Source organism: Aquarana catesbeiana, linkage group LG05, assembly GCF_042186555.1.
Source record: "Aquarana catesbeiana isolate 2022-GZ linkage group LG05, ASM4218655v1, whole genome shotgun sequence".
NCBI classification, from domain to species: domain Eukaryota; kingdom Metazoa; phylum Chordata; class Amphibia; order Anura; family Ranidae; genus Aquarana; species Aquarana catesbeiana.
The window spans coordinates 167,766,958-167,788,248 of record NC_133328.1 but is presented as its reverse complement, the minus strand read 5'-3'; the positions used below and the strand labels follow the sequence as shown (position 1 = coordinate 167,788,248).

At 45.6% G+C, this 21,291-nt stretch overlaps 1 protein-coding gene across 2 annotated transcripts in view; it reads right to left on the bottom strand.

Moving 5' to 3' along the window:
- The window catches only part of LOC141144549 (collagen alpha-4(VI) chain-like), a 418,531-nt gene that overhangs the window by 194,580 nt on the left and 202,660 nt on the right, over positions 1 to 21,291 (bottom strand). For both annotated transcript variants that reach the window (XM_073630331.1, XM_073630330.1), the window contains exons 16-18: positions 19,886 to 19,939; positions 16,919 to 16,990; positions 159 to 185 (exon numbers count right to left, since the gene is read on the bottom strand). In XM_073630331.1, coding sequence (XP_073486432.1) covers positions 159 to 185; positions 16,919 to 16,990; positions 19,886 to 19,939 — 153 coding nt within the window. The remainder of the gene's footprint in view (positions 1 to 158; positions 186 to 16,918; positions 16,991 to 19,885; positions 19,940 to 21,291) is intronic.

Sequence of the window (21,291 nt, the reverse complement as noted above, 5' to 3'; positions counted from 1 at the left end):
CAAGATCCTTACCAATTTTCTACTTGCCAATTTACAATTATGGTAATGTGCACATATGACATTCATGCTACAACCTTTAATTACAAGAACTATTTACAACGTACATGAATCAAAGAAACAATTATCACAAATTTTAACTAAATGCAATTATAGCTCACCTTGTCTCCTCTAAAGCCTCTTGCACCCTATGAAAAGATAAAACAAAAGTTTGTAAATAAAACATACCAAATATAGATACATAGAGTAACATTATATAGAGTTAAACTATCTTTTCACTGGAATAATTCTGACATCATCATATAAAAGTTTGACCCAGTACAGCAAGAAAATTTGTAACAATACCAACTGCCAAGACGTTAATGAAATGAGTTTCAGTGTTTTCCTCTCTCTCTATTTGCTGATTATGCAAATGCAAGTCCATGCAGAGGAAAGCCACTATAGGGATTACATTGTCTAATTTATCCTGATGGCAAAATCAAATGAACATGTATCCTTACTATGTACAGCCTTTGAACAATTTTTTTCAATGATTTTTTTTTTTTTTTTAATTTGATCTAGAATAATGTAAACATTTCCAGCAAAGAGCCTAACTAACACAGTTAAAAGCTCCTTTTTGTGAAAGACATTAAAAAAATTGCAGTTACCACTCTTAACTCAAATGTTAACATTCTTGCTATGGTGGATAAATAAGGAGAAACATGCACAAAATACTATTCTGAATATGCAGTACAGTATACACTCCTGGCATTACATCTGTGACATGCCAAGAGTTAGAGCCAGGAGCTGGATTAATGTATGACAGCATGGGAATCACTGAGTGACCTAAGAAAAAATATGCTGGGCTGAATGAAGACCAGCAGAAGAAGGCAGCAGCGGTGGGGGAGCATAGACCTTACAACATTGGAGCAGGTGAGACTATGAGGTGAGGCTGCCATAACCTGTGAGAATACACATTATGGCAAATGCTTTAGGATGCTACTATCGCTTTAGTACCACTGGCAAAGAGGGCTGTAAAGCATATTTTTCTTTCCATAATGTTGCAAGTATACTGTTCATTAATGCACATCAATTCTGATTCTGTTTTATTAACCTGGTTAATAGGGATGAGCTGAACACCCCCCCGGATCGGTTCGCACCAGAACCTGCAAACGGACCGAAAGTTTGCACGAACTTTAGAACCCCATTAAAGTCTATGGGACTCGAACATTTGAAATCAGTGCTAACTTTAAAGGCTAATATGCATGGTATTATCCTAAAAAGGGTTTGGGGACCCGGGTCCTGCCCCGGGGGACATGTATCAATGCAAAAAAAAGTTTTAAAAACAGCCTTTTTTTCGGGAGCAGTGATTTTAATGATGCTTAAAGTGAAAAAATAAAAGTGAAATATTCCTTTAATAATCGTACCTGGGTGTGTCTTTACTATGCCTGTAAAGTGGCGCGTGTTTCCCGTGCTTACAACAGTCCCTGCACAAAATGACATTTTTAAAGAAATAATGGAAAATTCCTATCAAAATACTTACCGTAATTTTCCTTTCCTGATGGACTCCATGGCAGCAACGTGTGGGTTAAGTCCCGTCTCTACTACCCTATAGGACACTACTCCCATAAATCTTTGCTTCCTGCCCACGGCTGTGTTCGACAGCTAGCCTACTCCAGCCATTTGGGAGGGAACTCCTGCTGCCATGGAGTCCATCAGGAAAGGAAAATTACGGTAAGTATTTTGATAGAAATTTTCCATTTTCCTGACAGACTCCATGGCAGCAACGTGTGGGAAATAACTCGCCATACACGCTCGGATGGGCAAAAATGCTGAACAAAGATTTATCTTTTTTTTTTTTTTAACACAGTCAACCGACAGTACTTTCAAACCAAAATTGTCAGAAGATAAAGTACAGTAGCTGGCTCAACACAATGATGAGACATAAAAGTATGAATTGTTCACCAGGAAGCTGCTCTGCAGATCACTTCAGATGCAACATGACGTGAGGCCGCCCATGAAGTTGAGAGACTTCTGGTAGAGTGTGCTGCAACCGCCTCAGGAGGAGCCAAGCCCTTCTCTTTGTAAGCCCATTGGATAGCTTGAACCACCCACATTGTAATGGATCTGACAGAAGCCCTGAGGCCCTTGTTTTTTCCGTGGAACAGAACAAAGGTAGAGAGATTGTCGAAAAGAAGCTGTAGCCTCCAAGTATCGCTTCAAGATAAAACCCATATCGAGAGGATGTGGCTCCGGACTTCCAGCAGAATTAAAGGTAGGAAGTGTGATTTCCTGGTTTTCGTGGAAGACTGAGGTGACCTTGGGATTTGTCCCTAGCATCGGGATTAGGACCACTCTATCCGGAAAAAAAAGCCAGAAAGGGTTCCTTAGAACCTAGAGACTAAATTTCAGAAATTCTCTTCGCCAATAGTTATGGCTATCAGAAAGGGAGTCTTGAGATTAATCTCTCTGACCGAGAGTGGCTTGTCAAGTTGTGAGAAGAAATCAAGAACTAGTGGTAGATCCCATTTGGGAAATCTAGGTTTCCTCTGTGGTCTGAGCCTGACTGCTCCCTTGAAGAATTGTTGGATCAAAGGATGTTTGGCCCATGACACCCCAGAGAAAGCTGAAATTGCTGATACTTGCACACGGAGAGAACTAACAGACAAGAAGATATCTAGTCCCGTTTGCAGGAAAACTGAAGACATCCTGAACTGTTGGATCGCTATCAGAGTTGGACCTGGAGGACATGTGGTTTGTGAATTTAGCCCAAATCCTTTCATATACCCGATTGGTACTTCTTCTTCTTGCACTCATGAGAGTGGGGATGACCTTCTTGGGGCATCCTAAAGCCTCTAACCTTACCCTCTCAAAAACCAGACCCTTAGGCGCAGGTGAGCCGGGCAGCGATGTAATTTCGAGCCTTGAGAGAGAAGATCTGGTCTGAGTGGTAAGGGGATCGGATCCCGGACACTGAGAAGCATTAGTAGGGGAAACCAGGGTCTGTTGGGCCAGTAAGGTATTATGGCTATCGCCTCCTCTACTCAGGGCTGTGTTTTGGCCTAGGCCAACAAGGCCTAGGCCTGGGGCGGCACTTTGCGGGGGGGCGGCGAAAAGGGCCACCCCCCCACATGAGAGGAAGCCCCCTACCCATCTTGCTGTTTCCTGGCTCCCGCTGCCGCCTCCCGCACACATGCAGCCGACGGCGGCCGGCTTTCTGTAGCGGCGCCGTGGTGTATGGGCGTGCTTGGCAGAGGGTGGGGGCGTGTACCTCACGCCCCCCCACTCTCTGCCAAGCACGCCCATACACCGCAGCGCCGCTACAGAAAGTCGGCTGCCGTGGGCTGCATGTGTGCGGGAGGCAGCAGCCGGGAATTGGCAAGACGGGTGGGGGGGGTTTTCTCATGCGGGGGGGCGGCGTGTGTCACTCGCGCCCCCATAAGCAGCAGGTGAGAGGTGGAGCCTTAAGCTCCGCCTACCCTCCGCTGCAGTGAATCTTCTCCTCGGCCCTGGGGCAGGATCTGGCTGTGACGTCAGATGGAGGAGAGAGAGGAGCACGAGGGAAACCCCCAGGACAGCAGGTATAATGATTAAATAAATTATATCAGTGTTATGGGCACTGGCAGTGGCAGCATTTGATGGCCACAGTGTTAGCATTTGATGGACACAGTGTTAGCATTTGATGGGCACAGTGTTAGCATTTGATGGGCACAGTGGCTACGTTTGATGGGCACAGTGATAGCATTTGATGGGCAGCAGTGTTAGCATTTGATGGGCAGCAGTGTTAGCATTTGATGGGCACAGTGTTAGCATTTGATGGCACAATGGCTGCGTTTGATGGCACAATGGCTACATTTGATGGCACAGTGGCTGCAATTGATGGGCACAGTGGCTGCAATTGATGGGCACAGTGGCTGCAATTGATGGGCACAGTGGCTACGTTTGATGGGCACAGTGGCAGCATTTGATGGGCACAGTTTTAGCATTTGATGGGCACAGTGTTAGCATTTGATGGGCACAGTGGCTGCGTTTGATGGAACAAATACTGTAGCTGCTGACTTTTAATATTAGGACACTTACCTGTCCAGGGATCCAGTGATGTCGACACCTCAGCCGATTTTCGGATTGGCTCTCGGGTTTTACCACTATCATTCATGGTAAGGGAAACCGACCGGTTCCCTACTGCACATGTGCGAAGCGCGTTGCACTTTCTGAATGGCCCAGTGGAGGAAGGAGGGGGGGGCAAACTTCAGAGGGGACAGCGCAGTCTCCCGGAAGTGGGGAAGGGTACCTGTCAGAAACAGGTACCCGTGAAAGGTGCCAAATAAGCCTAAAGAGAAAGGGGCGTGGTTTACAGATGATAGGGTGGGTCTTAAACAGGAAGGGTTGTGGCCTCGACAGGATGCATTTAGTCAGGCCTAGGGCAGCACAAAACCTAAATACACCACTGCCTCTACTTCCGACATGAGTCTCTGCAGGAACTGTAGAATAATGGGGGTTGGTGGAAACGCATAAGCTCTGCGGTAGGGATGAGCTTCGAGTTCGAATCGAACTCATGTTCGACTCGAACATCAGCTGTTCGTCAGTTCGCCGAACAGCGAACAATTTGGGGTGTTAATGGCAAATTCGAAAGCCGTGGAACACCCTTTAAAAGTCTATGGGAGAAATCAAAAGTGCTCATTTTAAAGGCTTATATGCAAGTTATTGTCATAAAAAGAGTTTGGGACCTGGGTCCTGCCCCAGGGAACATGGATCAATGCAAAAAAAAGTTTTAAAAACGGCCGTTTTTTCGGGAGCAGTGATTTTAATAATGGTTAAAGTGAAACAATAAAAGTGTAATATTCCTTTAAATTTCATACCTGGGGGGTGTCTATAGTATGCCTGTAAAGGGGCGCATGTTTCCCATGTTTAGAACAGTCTGACAACAAAATGACATTACAAAGAAAAAAAAGTCATTTAAAACTACTCGCCGCTATTAATGAATTGTCGGTCCGACAATACACATAAAAGTTCATTGATAAAAACGGCATGGGAATACCCCACAGGGGAACCTGAAGGGTCTGGTATAGATTTTGAGGGGGACCCCCACGCCATTTTTTTTTAAATTTTGGCCGGGGTTCCCCTTAATATCCATACCAGACCTGAAGAGCCTGGTATGGAATTTAGGGGGACCCTCACGCCATTTTATTTCAAATTTTGGTTCGGAATTCCCATGCTGTTTTTATCAATGAACTTTTATGTGCATTGTCGGACCGACAATTCATTAATAGCCGCAAGTAGTTTTAAATGATACTTTTTCCTTTGAAATGTCATTTTGCTGTCAGACTGTTCTAAACACGGGAAACATGCACCCCTTTACAGGCATACTATAGAAACCCCCCAGGTACGAAATTTAAAAGAATATTACACTTTTATTGTTTCACTTTAAGCATTATTAAAAGCACTGCTCCCGAAAAAACGGCCATTTTTAAAACTTTTTTTTGCATTGATCCAAGTCCCCTGGGGCAGGACCCAGGTCCCCAAACACTTTTTATGACAATAACGTGCATACAAGCCTTTAAAATGAGCACGTTTGATTATTCATGTTCGAGTCCCATAGACTTTAACGGTGTTCGCGTGTTCTAACAAATTTTTTGCCTGTTTGCATGTTCTGGTGCAAACCGAACAGGGGGGTGTTCGGCTCATCCCTACTCTGCGGAACCACCATCGCTCCGTCAGGGCGTCCACCCCGTAGGCCTAAGCATCCCGGAACCTTGAATAGTACCTCGCCGGTTTCTTGTTGCAAGGGGAGGCAAAAAGGTCTACTTCTGGGGAGATCCCCAAGGTCAAAATCCAACTGAATACTTCCATGTGGAGACCATTCGTTGTTGTCTAAAAGGACTCGGGACAGGAAGTCTGCTGGACGTTCTGAATCCCGGGTACATATGCTGCTTTTGTATTGACTAGGTTCCTCTGGGCCCAGGTCATAATTGATTCTACCTCCTGAAGTAGGGACAGACTCCGGGTACCCCCTTGTCTCCTTATGTATGCCACTGCGTCGTTTTGTCTAGTCTGAGTAGAACCAAGGCTGCGGATATCAGATGGCGGAATGCCAAAAGTGCCTGAAATGCTGCCCTCAATTCCAAGATGTTCGACACTGTTCTTCTGGAAGGAAAACCCCAGGTGCCCTGTACCACTTCTGTCAAACAGTGGGTGCCCCAGCCCTTGTTGCTGGTGTCTGTTGTTATCGTTACCCATGTGATGGGAAGAATAGAATGACAGATGTAAAGATTTTCCCACTTGAGTCACCAAGGGAGGAAGGAAGCTTCTCATTGTTGAATTAATGTGAATGAGCTGGGTTTTGCTGCCTGACCATTGATGAAGAAAACCTATTTGGAAGGGCCTCATCTTCCACTGAGCCCACTTCACCATTGGAATTGTGGCCACCATGGTGCTGACGATCCTCAGACACTGGAGGGCCTGGAGATGGGAAGCAGAAAGAGCCGGACGAATTCTGTCCCGGATTCCCAAAAACTTCTTCTTCGGGTAAGGAGATGGTGCCTTTCACTGTATTTAAGAGGGCTCCTAGGAATATGAGAGTCTGAGATGGAATTAACTGACTATCTTCTCCGGCTTCAGGATCCATCCGAATTCCTGGCCATGCCTCGATGTTTGTCTGGGACAGGGATGGCAGTGCCTTGAGCCAATAAAGATTCTACGTTACGATTCTAGGCTAACAGAATCAGCCCTTTTTTTTTTTCTTCTGAGGCCGGAAGAGAGGTGGGAACACACCTGAGTCTGGGAGCGCTGCTGAAGGTCTATGCATGGCCTGAGGAAACCGTCTTGACGGTCCAGAAGTCCTGAATTGAGGCCGCCCAGACATGCAGAAAGTGGAGAAGGCTAGCCCTCACCTGGCCTGTTTGAGCAGGCCCAATCTCAAAAAGACTTAGTTGTCTCTCTCTCCCCAGTTGAACCGCCCTTGGTGAGATTCTTAAAGGATGACTGCCTTGTTTTCCATGACCTGGAGAATTCACGACCTGGTATGTAGCTATGAGCTTCCCTTGCTCGTTCCTTTACTGTTTCCTTGGGAAAAAACTTCTCTGACCTTGCAGATGCTTATCCTGAGGAAGGAACCCCGACTTGCCACCAGTGGCCCGAGTTATGGCATTATCCAATTTATTGCCAAAAAGAGAAGACCCTTCAAAATGGAATCCGGCACCACACTTGTTTTGATGCTGGGTCAGCCAGCCAAGGATGGAGCCACAAGGCACTCTTTGCAGTGACTGCTGAAAGCATGACCCGAGCCACCAGGTGGATTATATCAATTGAGGCCTCACCCAGAAAGGCAGATGCTAGTCTCAGCTCCTGGATGGGTGAACTCCTTGCTACATCTTCTGAGACGTTACTGAGTGTCTCATCCACATTATTGGTCCAGACTTCCATGGCCTTGGACATTGCGGTCAGGGCTAAAGCTGGTTTGCAGGCCATACCTGCTGTGAGATAAACCCTCTTTAGATCAGAGACAATCCATCTATCTAAGGTGTCTTTAAAGTAGACTGTATCCTTCAAAGGAAGAGTCACGTGTTTTACCAGCCTCATCACGGCTGCATCCACCAGTAGATCTGATTCCAAGTGCTTGACCTCTTCCTCCTTAAAAGGATAAAGTTTTAGAACTTTAGAAAGCATGGAATTCTTCTTCTCCACCTTATTCTATTTGTCTGTGATGACTTCACCAAGCTCGGCTAGGAATGGGAAGTTAACACGTTCCTTCTTCAGTTGTTTGAAGTATTTTCTTTGCTTGGAAGGAGCGGCCACCGGATCTTCCCAATGCCAGACTTCCCCAATGGCCTTGACTTAGGGAGAAAATAAGGCAAAATCAAACCCCACACAGGGATCTTCCCCTTCACTATCCGAATGAACAGCCGGCGGATGACTTGGCAGACAGGATTCCCAGGTGTCCTGTCCTTGTGACTCCCTTACCGGTGAGCGAATCGGCTCCGAAGGAGGATCATGGGCCTGGCTGGTCTCGATATTTCTCAGAGACTCCTTGACGACCCTTTCGCCCAGGGAATTCAGCTGCTGGACCGTACCGCCTCTTTTGCCAGCTGCCTTGGCATAGCAGAGGTCACACAGGGATTTTCCCACAGGTATCTGAGACCTGTACCCCCAACAGACACAGTCGGATGAACAGCTGGAGTGAGCCGTGGAAGTCCGAGATACGTCTTTGCTGCGGTACCCTGATCCTGAGGGTAAACCGTGGCGATTAGATCTGGATGAGGAATGCCGGCTATGAGACAAATCACTTCCTCTGCGTGAACTGCGTTGATGGATAGACCTAGAGGGGCTGACAAAAAGACAAAAGAAAAATACATCTGTGTAAAGGGAGACAACAGAAAACTGATACTCCACCTACCCCCCCCCCCCTCACCAGCAGGCATACCCCCCATATACCCGCTGAGAGGGGGCTGGCCACTAGCAGGCGGTGACAGGTCCATAGACCTGGAATGGCTCCATCAGGGCTGAAAAGTAAGCAGCCCTGTTAGAACAAAATAAAGCAGCAAAGACAGGTTATAACACCTGTCCCACAGAAGTTCCTTACCTTAAACCACAGAATAAGGCCAGGGGAAGTACTGCTATAAGTCTGCAAGCATATCCAAGCTTGCAGACTATTTTCCTCATTTAAAAAACGCTCCCCCGTGATGTCAGCATTGCGTCAATCACGGCACTAGTACGCACGCGCTATTGCCACCACGTGCGTGCACGTACTAAGTCTCGCCACGCTCTGGACTCACGCATGCGCAGAGCGGCCGCGAGGAGGAACCAGGAAGTGAACGGCGGCTGGAACGCAAAAGAACCAGCCTCATGCCAGCCAGACACGCTGCACCCGGCAGCGTGTGGGGGAAACAGGGAAACAAGAAGAATCAAAAACACAAACAGAGATACAATCACAAAAACTGCTGCTATAATAGAAAAACATGGAACGAACTCACCCCTCCTGCCGTGATCGATACCAGGCCGAAGGTAAGCCAATACACAAGCCGGACTTGTAGGGCAAAAGGCCACCTGCTCCTAGCTAGGCTGAATGACCAGTGCGCGGTTTTGCCCGCCAATGGCTAGGACTACACCTCTTCAGCGCCTCTTCCATATGCCCATTCCATACCCTGCTAGTAGCTAGGGCTTATTGGAATAATGCGACTCCTATCCAATAATGGTCGCTCAGGCGGTCCTGATCGCAGGAGGAAATAATCTTCGGGTAGGAAGACCAATATCTAGGTCCTTCAGAGGACAAAAAAAAACATGGCCGTGGGCAGGGAGCAAAGATTTATGGGAGCAGTGTCCTATAGGGTAGTAGAGGCGGGACTTAACCCACACGTTGCTGCCATGGAGTCTGTCAGGAAAAAAGTCATTTAAAACTGTTTGCGGCTTTAATGTAATGTCGGGTCCCGGCAATATGGATGAAAATCAGTAAGACAAACGGCATGGGTACCCCCCCCTAGTCCATTACCAGGCCCTTTGAGTCTTGTATGGATATTAAGGGGAACCCCGCACCCGAATTAAAAAAAGGAAAGGTGTGGGGCCCCCAGGCCCTATATACTCTGAAGTACTCAGCAGTATACAGGCGGTGCAAACAAGATAGGGACTGTACGTTTGTTGTTAAGTAGAATCTGTTTATAATTTTGAACTGGTACATTTTTAAAGTGTAGCTACAGCCAAAAAATCTATTTTTAAGCTTTTTGGAAAACATAGGGAAGGGTTATCACCCCTGTAACATTTGTTTTGCTGTCTGTGCACCTCTTCAGAAGATTTAACCTCACTTCCTGTCCCAATGACAAATGTTTTTTGAAAATGTGGGTTTTTTAGTGAAACAAGGATTGGTGATAAAGCATCAGTGAAGAGAAGACACGTTTTTCCCATATTAACTCTTACAGGAGAGAATTTCCCTTCCTAGGGATAGATTTCATGTCACTTCCTGTTGTCTCCTTCCGTTTGCAAGTAGGAGTCGTTTGTAAGTTGGATGTTTGAAAGTAGGTGCCTGCCCTATATACTCTGCTGAAATTGGGGCCTTAGGTGTTGGTGTTGCCACAACACTGTAAGCCCTTACAGTTACTCTTGGTGGGCGCAGGAACGTGCCCTGATGTGAAATATTATATCAAGAATTGTAATTACATGCACCTGTTGAACAGGGGCAGAAAAATTGAGCCTTCGGTGGTGGTGGTGGTGTTGCCACAACACTAAGTCCTCACAGTTACTCTTGGTGGGCGAAGGAATGGGCCCTGCTGTGAAATATTAGATTAAGAATTGTAATTACATGTCCCTGTTGAACAGGGGCAGAAAAATTGGACCTTATTCACTGGTGCCATAACACTGCAACCCCTCACAGATGCTATAGTTGGAGCACAGGATGAGCCCTGCTGCAAATTATTGCATCAAAAATTGTAATGATACGCCCCTGTTAAACAAGGGCTGAAAATTTGGGCCTTGGGCACTGGTGCTGGTGCCACAACACTGCAACCCCTCACGGATACTCTAGTTGGAGCGCAGGAATGAGCCCTGTTGCAAAGTATTGCATCAAAAATTGTAATTACACGCCCCTGTTAAACAGGGGCAGAAAAATTGCCACAACACTGCAACCCCTCACAGATGCTATAGTTGGAGTGCTGGAATGAGCCCTGCTGCAAAGTATTGCATCAAAAATTGTAATTATACACCCCTGTTAAACAGGGGTTGAGAAATTGGGCCTTGGGAACTGGTGCTGGTGCCACAACACTGCAACCCCTCACAGATACTATAGTTAGAGTGCAGGAATGAGCCCTGCTGTAAAGTATTGCATCAAAAATTGTAATTACATGCCCCTGTTAAACAGGGGCAGAAAAATTGGACATTGGCCACTGGTGGCGGTGCCCAGAAGCAAAAATGTTCTTACAAGCTATCAGCATTAAAATTGAGGAGGAAGAGGATTGTCACTCAGCATAACAGGATAGTCACTCAGCATCAGCATAGGCAGTCTTGAAGGGATCTCACATTAAAAAAAAAATCAATCGGTTACATCAGCATCAGGTGCTTGGTAGCTGGTGATCCAAGACTGATTCATTTTTATGAAGGTCAGCCGATCGACCGATTCGGCAGACAGGCGCACCCTGTGATCGGTTACAAATCCTCCAGCAGCACTGAATATGCGTTCCGAAAGAACGCTGGATGCAGGACAGGCCAGTAGCTCAATTGCATACTGTGCAAGCTCTGGTCAGTGATCCATCCTCAAGACCCAGTAACCCAGAGGATTTTGGGTGGGAAAGGTGTCCAAGTCTGATCTTGCCTCTAGGCAATCCTGCACCATGTGAATCAGACGCTGGCGATGGTTGCTGGAATCGATCAGACCTTGGGGCTGCGGACTAAAAAATTGTCTGAGCGCATCGGTCAGACGGCCACCTTCTCCAGCGCTCCTTCTGTGACTGACTGAAGCCTCAGCAACACGTTGTCCAGGAGGACCAGGAAATTGTAACCTCCCAGGCTCTGGAAACGCGTTGCACAAACCTTTCTGCAAGGCCTCCCGAAGATGTTTCATCCTCTGCTCCCTCTGCGATGGCAAGATAAAGTCTGCAACCTTACCCTTGTAACATGGATCAAGGAGGGTTGCCAGCCAGTAATCATCCCTCCCCTTGATACCACGAATACGAGGATCCTTCTGCAGGCTTTGCAGGATCAGGAAGGCCATGCAGCTTGGGTTTGCTGAGGCATTCGGTCCAGAGTCCTCTGGGTCACAAAGGATGACATGATCCGCAGCCACCTCCTCCCAGCCACGTACAAGTCCATGGGTTTCTTCGGACTGTAAATGATCCTTTGAAGACTGATGCTGAGTGCCAGGCTCCACCTCCATGCTGACACAATCCTCCTCCTCCTCCTCCTCCTCCTCTTCCTGTGTGATCAGCGGGCACTGTCTGGATAAAGGGGGCCTTGAAAGGTAAGGAAATCCTCCTCTTCCTCCCTCTGTTCTGCCTCAAGTGCCCTGTCCATTATTCCATGCAGCGTGTGCTCCAACAGGTGGACAAGAGGGACAGTGTCACTGATGCATGCACTGTCACTGGTCACCATCCTCGTGGCCTCCTCAAATGGTGATAGGACAGTGCATGCATCCCTGATCATAGCCCACTGGCATGAGGAAAAAAAACAAGGTCCCCTGACCCTGTCCTGGTGCCACAGTCGCATAGGTACTCATTGATGGCCCTCTGCTGTGTGTGCAGCCGCTGCAGCATGGCCAACGTTGGGTTCCACCTGGTGGGCATGTCACAGATAAGGCTTTTCTTGAGCAGGTTAAATTCCTTTTGAAGGACAGCCAGCCGAGCACTGGCATTATATGACCTGTGGAAATGCACACATACTTTCCTGGCCTGCCTCAGGACATCCTGTAAGCCCGGGTACCTGCCCAAGAACCACCACACCACCAAGTTAAGGACGTGAGCCAAAACAGGGCACATGGGTCAGTTGTCCCTGTCGGAGGGCAGAGAGGAGGTTGGTGCCATTGTCGCAAACCACCATACCTGCCTTAAGCTGGCGTGGCGTCAACCACCTCTGAACCTGCCCCTGCAGAGCTGACAGAATCTCTGCCCCAGTGTGGCTCCTGTCCCCCAAGCACACCAGCTCAAGCACCGCATGGCATCTTTTTGCCTGTGTGCTTGTGTAGCCCCTTGAACGCCTATAGAGCATCGCTGGTTCCGAGCACACATCAGCATAGGAAGAGGCTATGGAGAAAAAAGAAGAAGAGGAGGGGGTGGAGGAGAGAGGTGTGGCAGAATCATCACTAGTAGAATTTTGGAGGCATGGTGGCGGAACAACCTGCAACACTACTGCACCCAGTCCTGCATCCTTCCCAGCTGCCAGAAGAGTCACCCAGTGAAAGATAGGTAACGTCCCTGTCCATGCCTGCTGGATCATGAGTCAGCGGTAATATACACCTTACCGCTGACTGCCCTGTCCAGCGAGGCCAAAACATTGCCTTCCACATGAGAGCCGGAATCGCATTCCGTGAGAAAAAGTGGCGTTTGGGAACCTGCCACTGAGGAACCGCACATTCCACAAACTCACGGAAGGGGGCAGAGTCTACCAACTGAAAAGGCAGCAGTTGAAGTGCTAGCAATTTAGCCAAGCTAGCATTCAACCGCTGGGCATGTGGATGGCTGGGAGCGAACTTGTTTCGGCGGTGCAGCAGCTGGGCCAGGGAAATTTGCCTGGTACAATCTGACGTCGGTGTACCCATAACAGATTGCCCGCAAGTACTTGGCTGTGGCACACCTAATTCTACACCTTCATTCCTCTCAGTGCAGGTTTCAGAGAGGACTGAAGGTGTAGTGGGGTTGGAGATCCCAGCTGATGAGGAGCAAGGAGAGGTCCACTTTGTTCTTTGGTGTGGGTCTTTTAGGTACACTTGCCAACAAACTGCATGGCAGGTCGACATATGTCTGGTCAAGCATGTGGTGCCCAAGAGGGTGCTGTTTTGGCCACGCGAGATACGCTTGAGACATATGTTGCAAATAGCAGCGGTGGGATCTGATGCACTCGTCTCAAAAAAGGCCCTCACTAAAGAACTTTTGGAATAACGCGCAGAGACAACAGTGCTCTGCACATGCGGAGCTCTGCGGTGTGATGCAGTCAGTGTGCTGCCCTTAAGCTGGCCCCTGGAGGGCATCCTGCCTCGTTGGAGATGTGTCTCCTCCTCCTCCTCTCTCCTATCAGGCACCCACGTGGAGTCAGTGACTTCCTCATCACCCCCTCCCTCCTCATCACTGGAGCAAAGCTGGCAGTATCCTGCAGCTGGGGGAACATGACTGCCAGATTGCTGTCCTTCTTGGGCACCCCCTCTCTGTGGGCTCATGTTACTGCCTTCCTCTAGCTGGGTACTATCATCGGAGCCTTCAAAATGCTGGGCATCCTCCTGGAGCATGTACCCAACACTGTGGTCAAACAGTTTGGGGGACTCCTCAGGAGGACATGGTGGAGCTAGGGAAGGAGTGACTGATGCCATTGAGCCGAGGGAAGAGGCCACGTTGGCAGTTGCTCAGTACCCTGAGCCTGGGTGAGAGAGGATGAGGAGGATGAGGACGGCTTGGTCATCCACTCTACCAAGTCTTCGCATGTTGCGGCTCAACGCGGCCAGCTGACGAAAAAAAGGACAAGCAAGGCCCACAGCCACATGCTGATGAGGATGCACTGTCTCCACGACGAGTACTGTTGCCTCTAGACACAGAGCCTGTTTGCCCTCTTTTATTGGCTTGTGATTATCTGCCTCTCCTTGTTGGCCTTCCAGACATACTAATGGCCTGCAGTGAGATGTCGCTGCACAAAGCTGGGATGTATATATATACTGATACTGCATCCAGCAGAATCAACTGCCTGCCTGTAGTATTATTGGTATGAGAACACCAGCAATTGTCTTCAGGTAGCTTTAGGTGCACACTGTGCAGAGGACACAGTACACTAACTGTAAATACTGTAGCTGCCTGCCTGTGGTATAAATAGGATCAGAACAACAGCAATTGTCTTCAGGTAGCTTTAGGTGCACACTGTGCAAAGGACGCAGTACACTAACTGTAAATACTGCAGCTGCCTGCCTGTGGTACTAATAGGATCAGAAGAACACCACCAATTTTCTTCAGATAGCTTTAGGTGCACACTGTGCAGAGGACACAGTACACTAACTGTAAATACTGTAGCTGCCTGCCTGTGGTATTAATAGGATCAGAACAACAGCAATTGTCTTCAGGTAGCTTTAGGTGCACACTGTGCAGAGGATGCTGTACACTAACTGTAAATACTGCAGCTGCCTGCCTGTGGTACTCATAGGATCAGAAGAACACCCCAAATTTTCTTCAGGTAGCTTTAGGTGCACACTGTGCAGAGGACACCGTACATTGACTGTAAATACTGCAGCTGCTTGCCTGTGGTACTAATAGGATCAGAACAACAGCAATTGTCTTCAGGTAGCTTTAGGTGCACACTGTGCAGAGGATGCACTACACTAACTGTAAATACTGCAGCTGCCTGCGGTACTAATAGGATCAGAAGAACACCACCAATTTTCTTCAGGTAGCTTTAGGTGCACACTGTGCAGAGGACGCACTACACTAACTGTAAATACTGCAACTGCCTGTGGTACTAATAGGATCAGAAGAACACCACCAATTTTCTTCAGGTAGCTTTAGGTGCACACTGTGCAGAGGACACACTACACTAACTGTAAATACTGCAGCTGCCTGCGGTACTAATCAGAAGAACACTACCAATTTTCTTCAGGTAGCTTTAGGTGCACACTGAGGACGCACTACACTAACTGTAAATACTGTGGCTGCCTGCCTGTGGTACGAATAGAATCAGAATAATACCAGCAATTTTCTTCAGGTAGCTGTAAATACTGTAAAAACACCTGCCTGTCAGTAGGAAGAGAATAACAGGAACGGATCTAGCTAAACTGAATACAGTGTATATATATATATATACATATACACACACACAACACCTAGGATGCATATATATATTTATACACAATACACTATGTATACCTGCCTACTATATCTAACTTAAATCAAATGACACTGTCTCTCTGTCTATCTCTCCGCCGCCGCTGCAACACACTGCACAAGGCCACCACGCAGGCGGCCTTATACAGTGTGGGGCGTGTACTAAACCCCCTGAGCCATAATTGGCCAAAGCCACCCTGGCTTTGGCCAATTACGGCTCTCTGTAAACACGGCACTGTGATTGGCCAAGCATGCAGGTCATAGTGCATGCTTGGCCAATCATCAGCCAGCAATGCACTGCGATGCCACAGTGAATTATGGGCCATGACGCGCCACTCGAATTTGGCGCGAACAGCCCATAACGTCCGCAATTCGACGAACGGTCGAACATGGATTCGACTCGAACTCGAAGCTCATCCCTACTGGTTAAGTATGAGTTCACATTCTTTAATCTATACAAAGAAAATTTATTTAGCATGATTCTTGGTAAAATTCCTCAGCGACTACTGTCTTATTTATGATTTCATGAGAAGGCCCTAGAAGTATGCAATAGTCAATTATTGGTCAGTCAAAGTGAAGGAGAAAACAAAACTTTATAACAGAAACAAAAGAATTTGTTTTTTTTTAGTTTGTTTAGCAAAAATAAAAACCCCAGTGGTGATCAAATACTACAAAAAAAGCTCTATTTGTGGGAAGAAAATGATAAAAATTTCGTTTGGGTACAATGTTGCATGACCACACAATTGTCATTCAAAGTGTGACAGCACTGAAAGCTGAAAATTGTCTTGGGCAGGAAGGGGGGAACATGCCCTGTACTGAAGTGGTTAAACAAGTGCAGAGCCGAGCAGAGCTGTCAAAAGAAAAAAAAATCTCAGCTAGTATATGTTTATCAACAGTAATAAAGAGAAACAATGGAAACAATGTATCTCTCATTTTTTTTTTTTTTAGATCAAAGGAATGAACTTTGGCCTACAAATTAGGTGATATTAACTACTTAAATACTAAACCTTTTTTGACACTTGATGCTTATAAGTTAAAATCAGTATTTTTTGCTAGAAAATTACTTAGAATCCCCAAATATTATATATATATTGTAGCAGAGATCATAGAGAATAAAATGGAGATCGTTGCAAAATTTAATGTCACACTGTATTTGCGTAGCAGTCTTTCAAAAGCAATTGTTTAGGATAAAATATACTTCAATGAATAAAAAAAAAATACACAGTAAAGTTAGCCCAATTTTTTTATATAATATGAAAGATGATGTTATGCCGCGAGAATCATGAGAGAATCGTGATCTTTAGTCTAAGCAAAAAAAACGTGATTCTCATTTTATCCAGAATCATGCAGCTCTAGTCAGTCAATAACATTTATATTTGCAGATTACTATGCTAGTAGAAAGCTATACACAATGCAGCAATATTAAATATTTTACATTGCCTGTAAAAACTTGCCCTTAGTCCTCTGGGTCCTGGGCATCCATCTTCTCCCCGTGTTCCATTCAGTCCACGTGGCCCTCTGTCACCCTAAGCAAAAGAGTAAGTTGGAAAGTTTACTTGACATTTTTCTACTATAGTTTTTCTAATATTTGGAATCTCTACTCAAAATAATGATTGCTGTAATGCCCAAATTGTGCAGCGTAAGAATCTACCTACTATGGTGTTGAGAGCAGAAGGGACCAAAGCTGCTGATTTTCTACCATAAGCCACATGCATGTAAAAGGTAATCATGATTTGTACATTGTTAAAGACTCTATAAAATAATATGATTATTTTCCAAATGTGAAAGCACTGCTTCAAAATGTGGTGTCACATTTGATCACCATTACCGTGTTCTCCACAGTTGTGTTAGAGCCATCTTCATTCACATTGGGAAATTCCATTTTGAATGACACTGCATTAATTAAACAAGGCATCAAAATATTACAGAGGAACGGGATACTAGAGCATTTGATATATATTTAAGCATCTGGTACAGTCCAGCAATATTAAAGTAACTTCTGCTAATATCACATTCCCTGTCCTAGGCTGACAAGATAACAGCTTTCTCTTAATGTACTGTAACTATGGAAAAATAGTGTTGTCACCCTAAGCTGCTTGCCTGACTAGAAACTCCTTCTCCAATGCTCATTTGTATTATATAAAAGGAAGGAGTTGCAGTTCACAGAAGATAGCTAAGAAAGCTGATAACTGATTGAAATGTCAGTCCAGTGCAGCTGCTACTGGTAATCCATTTTTTTGGTATTTTTTTCGACCAACCGACCAGGGGGGGGGCGGGTGGCAGGTGAGTTGCTTGCCGCCCCACCCCCCCGGTCGGTTGGACCAACCCCCCATCACTCAAACGTCAGCCCACCAGCCCCACAATTACCCCATCTAGGTCACAGCAGTGCTTCCTTCCCGGCGGCTTCACCCTGCATCTTTTCCTCCTCGGCTTCACATCGGCTTCCCCTGTGTCTCCTCCTCCTCAGCGGCCAATACAATCGCTTCTCCTCTCAACCAATCGGGTCTCAGGATCCACTTTATGATTGACCGGGAGGAGAATCAGGAAGAAAATAGCGAATATTAATTTGCTATGGTCACACAACTGGGTGAGCACAGGGCGCAGTGCTCTGCGCTCCGAGCGCACCCTTTCTTGAAGCCAATTTGAGCCTCAGGCTCTAATCATGTGCTTTAAAAAAAATGAAAAAAAAAACCCACTGAAATCCATGCATCTGGCACCCTGCATGTAGATTAGGGGCCAGACACATAGATTACGGGGGCGACCCCTGCACCCCATATGAACGGGCCACCACTGGTCCAGTACCTAGAAAGTCACAAGGACACTGGATTTCTTGCAAAATCAACTGGTATTTTTCTGCCTCTGGAAAAAGAAAATGTATGCAGTTGGCACACCTAAGGACTGATAAGCTGCAATATCTTCATTTTTTATTGAAATTAAATATACTTTATTTTTTTATGCAAGATGTGACTGCACATTTATTTCTATGTCTTAGAAGTCCTCCATAGCCCATTATCAAGGGCACTATAATATATAAATGCTGACTAACCATTAAGAGGTCAGTGCCTACCCCCACCTGTTTCTATGCCTCATCACTGGCCCATCCATACAATAGGAGGCTCCATAATCCAAAAGAGAAGTGTCAGAGGCAGAATGGAGCCTTTCCAATGAAAAATGATAATTGCATGATGAAGCTCCCCAAGTTTTACGGACAACTGAAAACATATGTAGTCACGTTTGAGGGTCCGAATTATTATTCTCTGGCCTATTTATATACTGTAAACTGAATACAGCTTCACTTTAATGCTCAACTCCAGCCAGCTCTTTTGCAATTTTTTTTAGTAGCCTGAAAATGAGTTAGGCTGGGTTCACACTATCTCCGCATGTGGCTCACAGCAGGGGTCCAGTGCGTCCCCATTCACCGTTTAAGGTCAACGTTCAGCCCGAATTTTGGGCTGAATTCGGACCTGAAATGGAAAAAGATGAACAGGACCCCTGTGCAAATTTGCACCGGAGCCATGCAAAATCTCCTGCTTTTGTGAATTGGATGCGGGGAACTCACATCCAATTCGCAATAGTGTGAACGCAGCCTTAAAATACATATTGCTAAATGTGTTCCTGTTGAGGAGACTTTCCCTATCTTGCCCTGTGTGGGTATTGGGGCATGAGACTAAAACTTACAGCAGCAAGGCCCGGTTCACACTGGTAAAACATACACTCTGACTTTGAGAGTACATGTCGCATGACATGTATAAATCAATGATTCCATACGAGAGCTGTCTTAACTGGTCCGATTTGTGTTGGTCCAACTTTGGAAAAGGTTCCTGCACTAATTTGGTCCGACTTTGGTCTGATTTCAGCCCATTGATTATCACTGAAGTCATATCACAAGTAGGATCACCATCTTAACTATCCGACATGGATTACAGCAGCAGGAAAAGGAATTTATGTCACACTGGGATTGTTTTGATTGGTCAAAGGACAAGTCGGACTATCTCAAAGTTGGATCAAAATCATATCTCGTTCATTAAAGTTGGATGGGTAAGTTGGATCAATGACGGACTGAAGTCACAGGGCACAGTCGGATCCACAGTTGTATGACTGTTGTGTCGCACCAGTGTGAACCGGGCCTAAATGTGACTTTTCAAAAAAATTTCTCTGGTGGAAAATCAATCACGGTCATTCAAATCACCTGGAAGATTCACGTGCAGAGAATGTTTGCTGAATGCCATATTGACAGCATTATAAAATTTGCCTTAAATTGTAGAATGTCTTACCCACCTCTATAATGTTAAGAGGGCATCCTAGTGCAATATATGGTTTCACATTAATCCAAACAAATGTCACATCCAATGTGCTGTAACTTTTTTAAACTTGTTCACTAAACTATTCTAAAGAAGTAAGATTTAGTAGATTTTACGTACAGATCCACCTTCCTCCCCAGGATGTCCTGGAGATCCTTTTTCACCAGGTCTTCCCTAGGGACAAAAAAACATAAAACAGAAATTAGCTCTATAAACTTTGTTAATACAATTAATGGGACAGATATCAAAATAGGTCCCAAAAAATACACAATAATAATAAAACCTACATGCCTGGTTCACTCTGTAAAGTAATTTAACTTTTTAACTTTTGCAATGTTTTAGTGTAAAAATTGTGAACCTAACTGCTCAATGCTCTTGTATCTTTTGGCATTAGAATGTAAAACATTTACATATAGCAGTTTACTTCTTTCTCTGCTGCGTACCACTTGCTCTAAGGTCTCAGGAGACTTCAGATGCAATGAGGGCAAATGAAACAAGGTAGCCAAATCTTCCTGTTCACCTTAAACATATATTCAAATTTGGAAGTTTTAGAATGCAACAGACAAAGGAAAAGTTATGTAACCATGGAGCATAAATCCTGGAGGCTCAACTTGCAAAGCTAACACACTCAGATAAGGATACTTATTTAAAAAAAATGAGTTTCAGAGATTTGAAAAATACTGTCACATAGCTAAGTTAAAGATAAATCCTTGTGTTTAAAGCTTTGTGAATTTAACCCATTGCTTGGATTTTTTACCTTTACTTTTGTGAATGGGGTGTAGCTTTGCTGACTTTCATCATCCAATCATATGCAGGCAAAAATACTTTTTTATTTTTTTCCTTTGCAAGTGATTGGGTACTCCTTGCAAAATGAATTTCACCAAATTCACTAAGCTAAGAGAAAGGTCCCTTGCGAAGTGATAATCCTCTTGCAAAGCAATCAGCATATTTTCCTATAGTAAATCAACCACGCTGTGTTACTGGATACAATAAGTAAATATATATATTTTTTAGCAATGACTTCTTTAAACATGATTTTACACATACATTTCAGTGCTGAACCTGATGGTTTGGATTTTAAGGGGAACCCCACGGCAAAAAAATAAATAAAATAAAACAGCATGGCCCCCCCAAATCCATTATTATTATCCGAGCATGCAGCCTGGCAGGTCAGGCGAGTGAGTGCCCCCCCGAGCCATACCAGGCCACATGCCCTCAACATAGGGGGTGGGTGCTTTGGGGTAGGAAGGCTCTGCCCCCCCACCCCAAAGCACCTTGTCTTCATGTTGATGAAGTGGGCCCCCAGATCCCAGCCCTCTCACGTGAATGTGTATGGGGTACACAGTACCCCTACCCATTCACCATAAAAGTGTCAAAAAATAAAAAAATAAAAATGCAGAGACAGTTTTTGACAATTCCTTCATTAAAAAATAAAAAAAACAGTGTCCCCCGATGTAAATCTATCGTCAATCATGTCGACCCGAGGAAAAACAAAACAAAAACGCTCCCGCCATCCATGGAGGCTG